Below are 14049 nucleotides of genomic sequence, written 5' to 3' on the forward strand. Positions count from 1 at the left end.
TGGCTTAACCCCTCTCAATCTGAGAGGAGACTCGAGTTCAGCAGTAAGCCGTATATGGATTGATAATGATGGAACAGTTGGCGTGTAACAAAAAAACTAAATAATAATATGAAATAATTTAATTTTTCTCTTTAAATAATAATTCAAAAATATTTGCTGCTTTACCATAAGATATTTGTAGATGTCTTATTTTTTATTCAATTTAATTTATTTCAATTTAATTTATTTAAGTACAAATAAATTAATATGAATAACACTCGCGATAGTTCGAATTCTAAAACATTATTAAAATTAAAATCTGTACAACCATCCAAACTATTTTCGAGCTTCGCTTCTATTTGGTGTACTCCATATTCGTTGTAAATGTAAATCTCGCACCATTGTCAATTTTCAACATGTCGGATGCCTTTTCCGCTATCATTACAACAGCGGCGCAGGTGTTTCCGCTGACGATTGTTGGCATGACGCTCGCATCAACTACCCTCAAGCCTTCAACCCCTCTTACTCTTAATCTGCTGTCGACAACTCCGTCTACGCCCATCGCGCAAGTCCCTGACAAGTGATATTGTGACGCTACCATGTTCAGTACATAACACTGCCAGTATTTTGTACTCGCAAAGGGTAAATGCTTACACTGTTTAACTTCTAAGTCTACTAATTCTGACTTAACTTCTCTGAAAAATTTCGCATTTCTCACACTCGTATAATCTGAGAGGCATCTAGCATATTTTTTTAGATCGTCTTTATTGGAAAAGTGGTTTGCGAATATTAATGGCTTGTCTTTCGGATTATTGCTCTTCAAACGGATCTCACCTCTAGATTTGGGGTGTAAAAATGATATTAGAGCGAACAAAGTCTCACGATTTGTTGAATTCGCTAATGCAATGCATGTTTTGTCGTTCCATCTGAACACTTTAGAGCACATCAGTGTAGGAAGAATCGTGCCCCTTTCAAGCGGCAATGCGGTGACTTGGTAATCTGGAAATGTTTGGTACTTTTCCAAAGCGACGTGACCCAGAATTGTCGACCCGGGAAAGTTTTCTAAATTACTTAGTGTTTTTAGGTCACCTACGATTGGCAGTGTTGATGTGTTTTTCCCTGTCAACATTACTGGTACAAGCATGTGATCTTGTAGGTTAGCACCAACATTGGGTGAATCTACCAAGTTTTCAATACCAATTTCTGCTAAATGATCTTTTGGTCCAATACCCGATAACATCAATAGTTGAGGACTATTCACTGCTCCTGCAGAAATTATAATTTCGTTTCTCGCTGTCACGGTTTTGATGACACCGTTCGAATTTTGAATTTCTACTCCAGTAGCTTTATTACCATCAAATATAATTTTTCTTGCTAAAGTGTTCTTAATTATAAATAAATTTGGTCTATGTTTGATTGGTGTAATGTAGGCAAACGCGGTATTCTGACGCAGCTTGTTTATTGTATAACTGGCAGCGGAATAGCCCAGTTGCTGGAAACCATTGGTATCTTCTAATATGTCGTGGCCTGTTTCTTTGAATGCTTCGAAATATTCACGTTGGGATTCTTCGAAATCCCGCCTGGTGACTCCGAGGTAGCCGTGTGTTCCGTGGAGTGAGGCAGAATAACTCCTCAAGATGTGTTCATTGTTTAAGCGTTCGCTCTTTATGAAGTACGGGAGGACCGAGTCCCAGTCCCAGCCATTGTTCCCTAAGGCGGCCCACTCTTGGTAATCCGCTCTGTTTCCTCTAACGTAGAACATGTAGTTGATAGAGCTGGAACCGCCCAACATCTTGCCCATCGTCTGGTGGATAGTGCCGGAATCGTGAGCGCGCGCTGTGACGCCATCGTCCACCGTGTTGTAATTCCATTCTGGGAACGTTGCACCCAACATAACGGATACAGCAGGAATCTGAAATGTGTTATTATTATAATTACCATGTTACTGTAAATGATATGATACGAATGCATTTTTCAATAATAGACTTGAATGTAAGTTGTTGTGTCCAAATAATGTATGGAAACTACAGCAAAGAAAAAGTCGTTTTGTGGCTGGCTTTCCATCGTGGGGACTCTTTAATATAAAAATGAGTATGGTCGTCTGTATGACGTTTATAATACGTACTATTATCACGAATCGCGGCAAACTTTCAAGAGTGAAATGAACTGTCACCCGCACCATCCTACATGAAACGCTCTGTAATTTTGCGCGGAATGTCCTGGCGCAGAGAGGACAAGTTAGGGTACTGTCAACATAATAATTGTGGTATTGGAGGGTGGTTTGGCTTTAAGATGTTCATGACGATTGTCTAGATCTTGCCTCCGTTTATTTTCAAAATTATACTAGGTAGCTACTACCATTAATCTAGGCTATTAATGAAGATGCTTACTTCGGAGACGTAAGGAGGATCGCCTCCCGCCTCGATGAGCAAGACCTTCCATTGTTCTACTTCGGTAAGTCTGTTAGCGATGACGCAGCCCGCCGTGCCGCCGCCGACTATGATGAAGTCAAAACCATCTCCATCTAAAACATGAATTGTGACTTGACTAAAATATAATGGTGAAGCCTCATTGCGTTGAATCGGATCAACGAATTGTATGTCACAGCAGCGTTGCAACGACACGACGTCGCAGCACAAGAGGACGACGCACGCACCCAGTCGAGTCTCAATAATGGATCGAAACAAGTGAAACACTGTCGTCGCAACGGAGCTCCGATAGTTCATCATCACCCCCGCTTCATGTTATCTAAGTGAAAGATATGTCGAAAACCACTTGACGTCATCATTTTCATAATCAGCCGATGGACGTCCACTGCTGGACATAGGCCTTTTGCATGGACCTCCAAACACAACGGTCTCGAGCCGCCAGCATCCAGCGGCTTCCTGCAATCCGCTTGAAGTCCTCGGTCCACCTAGTGGGGGGTAGACCAACATTGCGCTTCCCGGTGCAGAGTCGCCATTCCAGCACCTTGGGACCCCAACTTCCCGTCAGCTCTTCAAATTATGTGGCCTGCTCATTGCCACGCTTCACGCACCATCGCCCGCTCAGAGACTTTGAGCCTTCAAATAAGAGCCATACTTGCGACTTCTGACCTCGAAGCTATTCCTGACTCTGACACTTGACCTACAAAGATGAAATTTAGCAGGAAAGTTTTTTTAGCGGATGTCTACTATCTATATTTTTTTTAATAGATTGTAGACATCCGCTAAGAACGGATTTTGCGAGGGCCGGTTTATGGAGGTCTAAAGACGAACATAGTCGCGGGCGTTCGCTAATCAAAAATATGTGTAAAACGACGCATCGTCCATTGAAACCATAATATGGAGAAGGTTAAAGGATATTTTTATAGCGAAAATAAAATCAGAAGGGAGTGAAAAAAGGGTTGAAAGATTGTATGGAAAGTCCTCAGCCTTAGTTAGTTTATCCGAATGTATTATAAAAATTAATATATTCAAACCTAGTCATCATCCCCATTGTACACCGGCCTTCGGCCGGGGGTTTGTGATAGGATATGAATTCAATTCCAGGTGTTTATATTGGCTGTTTTGAACACTTTTACTGTATTGTCTATGTTTAATTTGTAGACAAGGGAGTGAAACAAAAAAATATTTATCTAATTAATGCGGGTTCCAAAAATTCTGAATATTATCTTTCTGATAAATCTCAGCAGCAATTTGTATCTTCTATCCGTAAAAATACTATCGACCTGCTTATAAATTATAAATATTAAAGGCCCATTTTGGGACATGTCCTTTGATTACCTATTAGGTAAACAATATCCAATTGCGATTCATTTTCTTTAAAATATCGCTGAATCTTTCGCTGTTTTCCAAAAATTTGATTTTTTGCATTAGGTGCGATGCATATTTATTCCGTGGGATTAAGATCCATTTTTTATGTTATAGAACACAGGGTGGAAATTTGTAGGACGTGAGCCTTGTATGTCTAACAAAATGTTGCTTGTGTATAGCCGATGGTTTTCCATTTGTAAATGACCATAGATGGTAATAGGCCCGCAACGGCAAAAAACTGTTTAGAACAGTGGCATAGCAGAATTTTTTTCGTGTTCAAAGTTTTTTTAAGATAATATTTAGTACCTACCGTACTAAATAACTTTGTATCTACATTCTAATGCAAGATAAGTAAATTTAACGACCTTTTGAGTCGTCAATATTTTATAGGCGTCAAGTATGTACTTATCTAGTAAGTAGACACTAACGACCATTCAAAATCCAAGGCAATGTTAGGTAATAAAGAAAAAGAATTGTAGCCTACCTACCATAGAACACCCAGCTGTAGATATATAAATCCTTTTATTTTATTTATTTTAATACTGTTTATTTGTACAGCACAAAAAATAAAAGAAAACAAGCAAAATTAAACTCTATTTAAACATATTCTATCTTAGGAACTGGTAGGTTAGCCTATAGGTAAGAAAATCCTTCACTGGCTGGGTTGCGGTCGTTTAAAAAACGTCTCCGTTGCCCAGTTATCAGGTGACGAGTCGGAACACCGCTGAGGTTTTAGTCGGTTTATGTCCGACTTAACCGTCTTGCCTCCCCGTGGCGAGAAGGTATTCATGAGAATTTCTCCACGCAAAAAAAGGTAAAAAAAACCCTAGGTACCTATTTAATTATATGCAGATAAATCGTACATACTTTATAGATAGTTTTAGGGTTATGAATTATTCGTTTATAACAAGTTCTCGATAATAATTTTCTTTTCTATTCAGATACAGTAGGTATACTTTTCTACTAGGTAGGTACGTACTTTTGTACTAATTAAATATCACGTGTCTCAAACGGTGAAGGAAAAACATCGTGAGGAAACCTGCGTACCAGAGAATTTTCTTAATTCTCTGCGTGTGTGGAGTCTGCCAATCCGCATTGGGCCAGCGTTGTGGACTATTGGCCTAAACCCCTCTCATTCTGAGAGGAGACTCGAGCTCAGCACTAAACCGAATATGGGTTGGTAATGATGATACTTTTCTACTATTGATTTACTGACTCAAAAACCTAAAGTGGCTAGCAAACTGGCTTAGTCACTCAATATAGGTTTAACCAATTTTAATTGTAGCAGAAGTAGAGTAGGTATGTGTTTCCTCCTTCCTTATCAGCCGATAGACGTCCACTGCTGGACATAGGCCTCTTGCATGGACCTCCAAGCACAACGATCTCGAGCCGCCAGCATCCAGCGGCTCCCTGCAACCCGCTTAATTTCCTCGGTCCACCTAGTGGGGGGTCGCCCAACACTGCGCTTTCCGGTGCGGGGTCGCCATTCCAGCACCTTGGGACCTCAACGTCCATCAGCTCTTCGAACTATGTGGCCCGCCCATTGCCACTTCAGCTTCGCGACTCGCTGAGCTATGTCAGTGACTTTGGTTCGTTTTGTTGGTATGTGTTTAACGCAATATAATTAAAAAATCTTACCAACCATTTACGTTTGCATGCGTGGGATAGTGGTGATTGACAGTCACAAACGCCTGCGTTGTTAGTAAGACCAGTATTTGTATCACTTCTACCAGGTGTGCTAGGATCCTCACTTGGAAGTACGCCCATAGAAACCACATCCCGTATAAAATTTACCTACAGAAAATTGACAACATTATAGTGGACATGAATTAGGGTTCCGTGCGTCTGATTAACATAATGGAACCCACGACGGTACGGAGATGATAACAGGCTTTTGGGGTGAGAGGACGTTTGTGTAAAGCAAGGGATGATGCTCATCAGCCAATACAACGTCGGTCCCGGAAACCCAGGTATTACCCTGTATAAAAGTATAAATAGGTAAGGATCTGGTTGAATTCATAATAAAATAACTACCTATCCTATTTCTGTGAAAGTTTTGTAGTTTTTAATAACGTAATAAAAACTACTATACTAATACATACATTTTTAATTTGTTTGTTGGTAACAAACAAATTAAAAATGAGGGTATAAATCACTAGTCATTTCACACCTAATAATAATTATAATTGACTTGTTCCTAAATTAATGAAAGTAAATTTGATTCATAAGCTTAGAACAATTAGATATGGTTGATATATTTTATATAACATCTTATAAACAAACCATATGTGATTTCAAATAAATAAGTTATGAAATGACATGCGTTTTTTACCTTCATTTCTAATTTCTTTGTTGGTAAACAGTACTCATCAAGAAAGGCTAGGTACTAAACTACTATGTATTAAAAATATTTACTTCCTATAGGTACCTACCTAACTTATGGAATAGGTAAACCGATTTATATAAAATAGAATTCAGACCTTTTTTCCGTCCTTTTTCGATGTTTATTTTTGAAAGTGGGGCTTAGAATTATTTCGCAATCGGACATTTGTATAGACACTTCACTATAACACTAGAAATACTAAATGATGGCATCAAAAAGAACCATACCAATTAATTATATGTCTACGAGTTGCGGTAAGAATGATTAGGAAACAATTATATGACAATTTGTGGGTAGGTACCTATCATTATAAGACAGTTTGTGGGTATCTACTTTTATTAGTACACCTCCTTAAGGCTTTCCTCCAAATACTTCTCTTCGATGATCTCTGCCCCTCACAGGTGGTAAGCCTCGCCTAACTTTACTAACATTATCAACCCACATTCGGTTCACTGCTGAGCACGAGTCTTTTTTCAGAATGAGAGGGGTAGGCCAAGGCAGATTGGCAGACTTCACACACGTAGAGAATTAAGAAAATTCTCAGATATGTTTTCCTTCACTGTTTGAAACACGTGATATTTAATTTCTTAAAATGCACATAACTGAAAAGTTGGAAGTGCAAGTCCCGCACCAGATTCGAAATCGGAGGCAGTGGTCATATCCACTGGGCATAACTGTTGGTGTTAGAGAATTTTTACAATAAGGTTCTTAAAGAAGAGGAAATTATGTAATAATCTTTATTGATAACTAAGAGACGCCCGCGACTTCGTCCGCGTGACCTCGTGAAACTTTCAATCCCTATTTCAACCTCTCCTGTTAATATTTTTGCATGTCTAAGTATAATAAACAGTCTACTCATCATTTTACAAAAAGATAACTTGAAACGTGAAATTTCAACCACTTTTTAACCCTTTAGGTACCCCTAACATTTTAGAAAAATCTTGAATAACATTATTTTTAGTATAGTTCTTAAGTATTTTTTTATCACTAACAGTTTTATTATGAATATAGATTATTATCATTCCCTACCGCTATCTTATTCTGCCCTACCCTGCCCTGCCTCCCAGCCTTATCCGACACCTACTCTACCCTTGCCTTACCCTACCCCAACACAACCCCTACCCTACTCCCACCCTACACCTACCCTACCCCTACCCAAGCTACCCTACCTACCCTTACCCTACCTCAATTCAACCCCTATCCTATGGGGTAGGGTAGGGTACCCTATGGGGTAAGAAAGGGTTGGGGTTGTTAAACCCTGCTTGCCCCTGATTGGTGGTACATATCGAGTTTGGCTTAACTATACATAATTATATTTTTTTCAAAGTTTAAATAAGCAGGAACATAACATCCGTTTATAAAAAAAAATACCTACCATATACGTTAGCTTGGGTGGGATAGTTCTGGTTGTCAACGGCTCGCGACGCACATACAATCAGTATCTGGAGCACTTCCACCAGATTTATTAGGATCTTCACTTGGAAGTACGCCCATAGAAACCACATTCTGTTCAAAATGTACGGGACATAGACAACACGTTAATAGAGGGCTCGGAGATGTTTTACACGAAAGAATATATATACGAGTAGGTATAGCATTTAAGATCGTAATTAGAAGCGACGTTCAGCCATATCTACTAGGGTTGCCTATATTTCTTCAGAAATACATAGTATTTTTCAGATTTAGCTGTAAAATACCGGAAAGTGTGAGTCGGATTCGGCCACTGAGGGTTCCGTACGTAGTTAGGATCTTATATTACATACATACGGAACTAGTACAGGAATCGAATAGCGGAGTTTTTGCCGAGATTTTCCGAATTTGAGACCCTGTGTGTCGGTGTAAGATTTAACTAGAAATGTATCGTTTGGAGATTTCTTCTAGTAGCTAGATAGAATTTTTCTTCTTGTAGTTTATAACGAGTAACGATGTTACTTGACAAGTGTTCTAAGAGTTTAATTTCCTCTAGAGTATCGAAGTATAAAATTCAAATTCAAATTAATTTATTGCCATGATAAATCTTTTTTTATGTAAAGTTTTATTTTTCAGAATTTTATGGAACCGAAGCCCTGAGCTGAGGTTATATTTCAAGTTGATACTACTTACCACCGACGATATTAAATACTGTTAGATGTGTTACTAGCGCATGAAAAATGAGGCGCTCAATAGAGGAAAATACACAACTCAATGTTAGTTGTGGTTAACAACGAACGTTATTTAAACAAATAATACCTAAATATCGTCTACAATGTCGAGTTGTGTGTTCAGGAAGTGTAAAAACTATATGTGAACGCTCAGGCTCAGGGTTGTAGCCTATTATTCAGATCACTTTTTGCGGTGATTTTGTAGGGACGTAACCGATCTATAGTATAAAATTATCATTGGTATTTATGACTATGATATATTTCTTCAACAGTAGGTATATCGCAGACCTAAATATAATACGATTGGCATCCCTTGTTAGGTATCTGTGTACCTATTGGATATGTTTTAGACGATTATTTTAAAATCTATATTGCGGAACATTCTTGACCAAACTGTTATTAACTAAAGACTAGCCGACGCCAGCGACTTCGTCCACGTGAAATTCAGATTTTCGCAAACTCCGTGGGAACCATGAATTTTTCGGGGTAAAATGTATCATGTATCTGTCCAGTGGCGTAGCGTGTTTTAGAGGGGCTATCAAAATTAGATGGGCGGCCTAAATGAAGGGTAAAGATTTCTCACAAAAGAAACAAAAATGCTCGCTTAAAATAAATATGACAGTGACTTAACTTATGTAGGCAATATGTAAGATGTATCCAATTCTTGGGCGCAAGCTTATCCAGGGAAAAAAGAGATTCAAATTCAAAAATTCAAAATTCAAAATTCATTTATTTCAAGTAGGCTCAGTTTACAAGCACTTTTGATACGTTAGTTGACTATTTGTAAAGATTCTACCACCGGTTTGGAAGGCTGGTTCTGCTGAGAAAAAACCGGCAAGAAACTCAACAGTTGCACTTTTTAAAAAAAACATACAATATAATAATTTACAATTGATGACAACATTACAATTTCGTATAGTTTTACTTCCTGTGTGAAGGTGGAAGCTGATCCAATGGCCTCCAAGCATCTTTATCATCGAGGAAGTCATCAATCGTGTAGTAACCTCGATTAAGTAAATGTTTTTTGACACATTGCTTAAAGCTATGCATTTGCAGATTGTGGATTACCTACATTTTACTAAACAATATAGTAGTATTTTACTAAACAATAAGTAGGGGTATGTCAAACCTGAAAATCGGTTCAGCCGTTACAAAGATTAGTCCGGACAAACTGAATGACAGACAGACAAAAATTTTAAAAAAACCTTGTTTGCTGTTTGTTAGGAATCTTGTAAATAACTATATAAGCATTTGAGAAAACACAGTCATTTTGAAATCATAGACAGACACTTCAAGTTTATTTATATGTAGGTATGTATCAGAGAGTTTTTCGTGTAACCTACTCGTTATATTTAATCAATGTTAGCGTTGCATTATCAAACTCATAAATTAAACTCCCCGGTGATTTCTTTCGAATCTAGTCCGCCATATTTCAACAAAGAGGAATGCCCACCGGACAATACATTGTATATTTTGCGCACTTTTTTAATAACTTATCTTAATTTGGTAAGTTATTCTACCTACTGGTTGTTTTTTTGATGACTTAGATATAATCCTTTTAGTATACCTATTTTAAGCCGTGATAGCCCAGTGGATATGACCTCTGCCACCATATTCCAGAAAGTGTGAGTTCGAATCCATGGGGCATGCACCTCCAACTTTTCAGTTGTGTACATTTTAAGAAATTGAATATCACGTGTCTCAAATGGTGAAGGAAAAACATCGTGAGGAAACCTGCATACCAGAGGTTTTTTTTAATTCTCTGCGTCTGTGAAGTCTGCCAATCCGCATTGGGCCAGTGTGGTGGACTATTGGCCTTACCCCTCTCATTCTGAGAGGAGACTCGAGCTCAGCAGTGTGCCGAATATGGGTTGATAATGATGATGATACCTACTTTTAAATCGCAACGTAGTACCTGTACATATGTATTCTGTGCCATAGGCTTCACAAAGGCTACACAGTGCCATAATCTTTTTGTCTTCGGCTATAGTTGCTTTTTGTCGCGAAAATTAGACCAGAAGGGGTTTAACAGGGGTTGAAAGTTTGTATAGAAAGTCCTACAAAGGTTGAAAGGGCATTCCACATCATCGCAGTTTAGGTTTTGGTACTGGTGTATTACCAGAAAAATACCTAAAATATTCAACATTTTTCAAAGTTGTACCCCTAATTTATTAAAACGGGGTTAAAGTTTTATTTATATAAATCGTTCATGTTTTAAGTAATAGTTTCTTAAAATTATTGTTGGACTATTTATTATAAAACATACGAAAAAATAAATAGAAGAGCTTGAAAGCTTACGACCATTTCCACGCGGACGAAGTCGAGGGCGTCCGCTAGACAAAAATAATCTCACGGAAATTAAATAAATGTAGGTATGTATGTACCTACCGGCGCAAATCGCTTCTAAACTAATTTAAAATATCAATTTAAATAATTCCAAGGCTGTTTACATGACTAAAAAAATAAAATCCATAATTACATCATGGAAAACATATAATTAATGTATTAAATTATTCTTAATCTTATAATTAAGGCCATCATTATTTTTTTCTATACCTATTATTTAACTAGCCGGCTCCCGTGACTTTGTTCGCGGAAGTCTGAGTCGCGCGACATATGAGTACTTCCAGTGCCGGATTTAGGTACCTTGGCCCTAAGTAATGTTCCCCTATAGGCCCCCTATTCTTAAATAAACTGCAAAGAATTAATTTAAAAAATTATAATAGGGACCGTGGGTAGAATAGTATCTCTCGAAGTCCCCTAGACGGGGTACCCTAAGCAATTTCTTAAATCTATACTAATATTATAAAGCTGAAGACTTTGTTTGATTGAACGCGCTAATCTCAGGAACTACTGGTCCGATTTGAAAAATTCTTTCAGTGTTAGATAGCCCGCTTATCGAGGAAGGCTATAGGCTATATATTATCCCCATATTCCCACTGGAACGGGAACCACGCGGGTGAAACCGCGCGGATTCAGCTAGTAGCTTATAAGCTTATCCTGGACTGAGTATTTCTCAGAGCTACGGCGTAGGTTCGAATCCAGTCCGGGGCTAGCACCTCCAACAGTTGTGTGCATTTTATGAAATTAAATATCACGTACTTATCTCAAACGGTGAAGGAGAAACATCCTGAGGAAACCCGCATAACGGAGAATTATGTTATTTATCTACGTGTGTGAAGTCGCCAATCCGCATTAGGCCAGCGTGATGGACTATTGGCCTAACCCCTATCATTCCGAGAGGAGACTCATACTCAGCAGTGAGCCGAATACGGGTTGATAATGATGATTGGTATTTATTAAACTACTACTTATACGTTTTTTATCAATAAAATATACAGATAAAAGCTCAAAATTAAATATTTCTTACGCATATTACGTACATTTTTGAAAATTTTTGTACATTTACTTGCAGTTACTAGGTTCGTTAAATTATTTATTAAAAAAACCGTACGTTTAAAATAAATGAAGTACCAACCTTTTTTCCACCGTTTCCTTTTGGAGAGGAATAAATCCGAAATATGTTGCTATATATGTAATTGGAGGCATACATAAGTAATTAACTAAGACACTAGAAAAATTAACTCTTGGACACTTTATTATGACGCTAGAAAAATATAAACAATCGCACCTATCTACATAAACGGCACAAAAAGAACCTTATCCACTAGAAGTTTGTGATATGACTGAAAATAACATTAAAACACAATTTGTATCTACTTTTTAGTTTTTATAGTTCCCCTCCTTAGTTCATGTTTTTGTGGCTATTATTAATTATACGTATATATGTACCTACTAACGACTTTTCTAACAATTAATGACACCTTCCTTTGTTTGGAAGGCCCTGATTTTGATTCTCAGATTACGTGAGTTTAGGAATTTGTATTTATTGTTTTTTGCGCTTTAATCACCTTTGCTTTCGATTTCGGAGGGTGTGGGTTCGAATCCGGTCCGGGGCATGCACCTCCAACTTTTTAGTTGTGTGCATTTTACGGTGAAGGAAAACATCGTGAGGAGACCTGCATACCAGAGAATTTTCTTAATTCTCTGCGTGTGTGAAGTCTGCTAATCCGCATTGGGCCAGCGTGACTATTGGCCTAACCCCTAACTAATTATTTAACTAACTAGCTAACTTGTAAATAATAAAAATTAAATTCAAAATTCGCAAGCGACTGGTGTGTGATACGCGTAAACTACACGTCCAGGGTGTTTGTCATTTACAAGAAAATTCGTTGCTGGATGTGTTACAAATTAAGTTACGCTTTTAAGATAAAGTTGTAAGTCGAATTCCTTCTTCCTTATTATCTACCTTCATTTTGGTATTCTAAAAGTTGTCTAAAAGTCTCATAAAAATTCGCTTCTGCGTCTATTCGTACGTCATTGCATACCTAAATATTATTTTTCAAGGGAAAATGTCACTAGATATAGTTCAATTTATCGCGATTGTCTCGCTATATATTTTCAATGATGTTAACATTTATTAAATTATAGAGCATAAAATTTGCTATTACTTTATTACGCAATAATATTAAGATTTCTTTTGTTATAGCCATATTAACTAGAAGACGTGAGTACAAGTGCTAGTAATAGCAAGTACTAGTGTAATACAAGAAGAAAGGATCATCATCATCATATCCGTCGATGGACGTCCACTGCAAGACATAGGCCTTTTGTAGGGACTTCCAAACATTACGATCTTGAGCCGCCTGCATCCACCAAATCCCTGCGAATCGCTTGATGTCGTCAGTCCACAGGTGAGCGGATGGGCTAAAACTGCGTTTTCTAGTGCGGAGTCGCCATTCCAGCACTCAGGGATTCCAACGGCCATCGGCTCTTCGAACTATGTGCCCCGCCCATAGCCATTTCAGCTTCGCGACTCGTTGCGCTATGTCGGTGACTTTGGTTCTTCTGCGGATCTCCTCATTTCTGATTCGATCGCGCAGAGATACTCCGAACATAGCTCGTTCCATCGCCCGCTGTGTGACTCTGAGCCTTCTTATGAGGCCCATAGTTAGCGACCAAGTCTCGGAACCATAGGTCATCACTGGCAATACATACCTTACTGTTCGAAGGCTTTTGTCTTCAGGAACTGAGGAATTTCGGACGAATATATATTTTATAGCAATATAAATAGAAACAACGCCGACGTGCATAATAGTGTATATGTAGTGTAACACAAGAAGAAAGGATGAATAACAATTATATCTTGTTTTTTATTGTATGGTTACAGCGATAGAGGAGCAAACTCTTCGATTCGTTGCAGGGGAAGGGGGAATATTCATCATTATCAGCATATTTTAACTGCCTATCAGTCATCAACTACGCTAGGCCTTCCTTTTTGCTCCAATGCAGATTGGCAGAATTAGGGTAATTTAATTGATTGATTGAATTGAATTGATTTTAAAAGACCACTAACTTCTCAATTTTGGGCTGAGTATTTTTACTATGAATGTCATGGAAGAGATAAAATGGGAATAGTAGTCATGTCTATATTCTTTTCTTTAATAAAACAAGTACCTAGCTATTCTACTATTTAAACCAAAACAGTAATTCTGCAGTGCGCCACAAACAAGTTATATAATTACCTGCCTACCTTTATTTAAATTTCAAGATTTCCTTGGAGCCACATAAGTTAAAAGGTAATTTAAAATTTTTTGGTTACATCTTGTATCCATTTATGGTTATTATGATAAGAATCGGCAATGAGGCACGAATTATGAGGTAAGAATCAGTGCGTTACTGAGGTAGTCTG

At 38.0% G+C, this 14049-nt stretch overlaps 1 protein-coding gene across 5 annotated transcripts; it reads right to left on the reverse strand.

Moving 5' to 3' along the window:
• Window positions 1–104: 104 nt before the first annotated feature.
• Window positions 105–11973, reverse strand: LOC112043174 (ecdysone oxidase-like). Of its 5 annotated transcripts, none has more exons than XM_024078587.2 (4): window positions 11776–11973; window positions 5416–5567; window positions 2370–2503; window positions 105–1891 (listed from the first exon to the last, which is right to left on the reverse strand). In XM_024078587.2, exons 2-4 carry the CDS (start codon window positions 5549–5551, stop codon window positions 335–337), a joined length of 1827 nt encoding a protein of 608 aa, XP_023934355.2. In that variant the 5' UTR covers window positions 5552–5567; window positions 11776–11973; the 3' UTR covers window positions 105–334. The 5 variants fall into 5 exon arrangements, with proteins under 5 accessions (XP_023934355.2, XP_023934437.2, XP_023934599.2 ...); XM_024078669.2 differs by lacking the exon at window positions 11776–11973 and adding an exon at window positions 6254–6426; XM_024078831.2 differs by lacking the exon at window positions 11776–11973 and adding an exon at window positions 6206–6426.
• Window positions 11974–14049: the final 2076 nt, after the last annotated feature.

This window comes from Bicyclus anynana, chromosome 9 (genome assembly GCF_947172395.1).
Source record: "Bicyclus anynana chromosome 9, ilBicAnyn1.1, whole genome shotgun sequence".
NCBI classification, from domain to species: domain Eukaryota; kingdom Metazoa; phylum Arthropoda; class Insecta; order Lepidoptera; family Nymphalidae; genus Bicyclus; species Bicyclus anynana.

What these genes read in the sequence shown, in the direction of transcription:
- LOC112043174 (XM_024078587.2), bottom strand. Translation starts at nt 5,551, where the DNA reads ATGTGGTTTCTATGGGCGTACTTCCAAGTGAGGATCCTAGCACACCTG. An exon ending in CACGCATGCAAACGTAAATG is followed by an intron (nt 2,504 to 5,415) that starts GTTGGTAAGATT and finishes TTCATGTTTTAG; the next exon opens with ATGGAGATGGTTTTGACTTC. An exon ending in ATCCTCCTTACGTCTCCGAA is followed by an intron (nt 1,892 to 2,369) that starts GTAAGCATCTTC and finishes AACACATTTCAG; the next exon opens with ATTCCTGCTGTATCCGTTAT.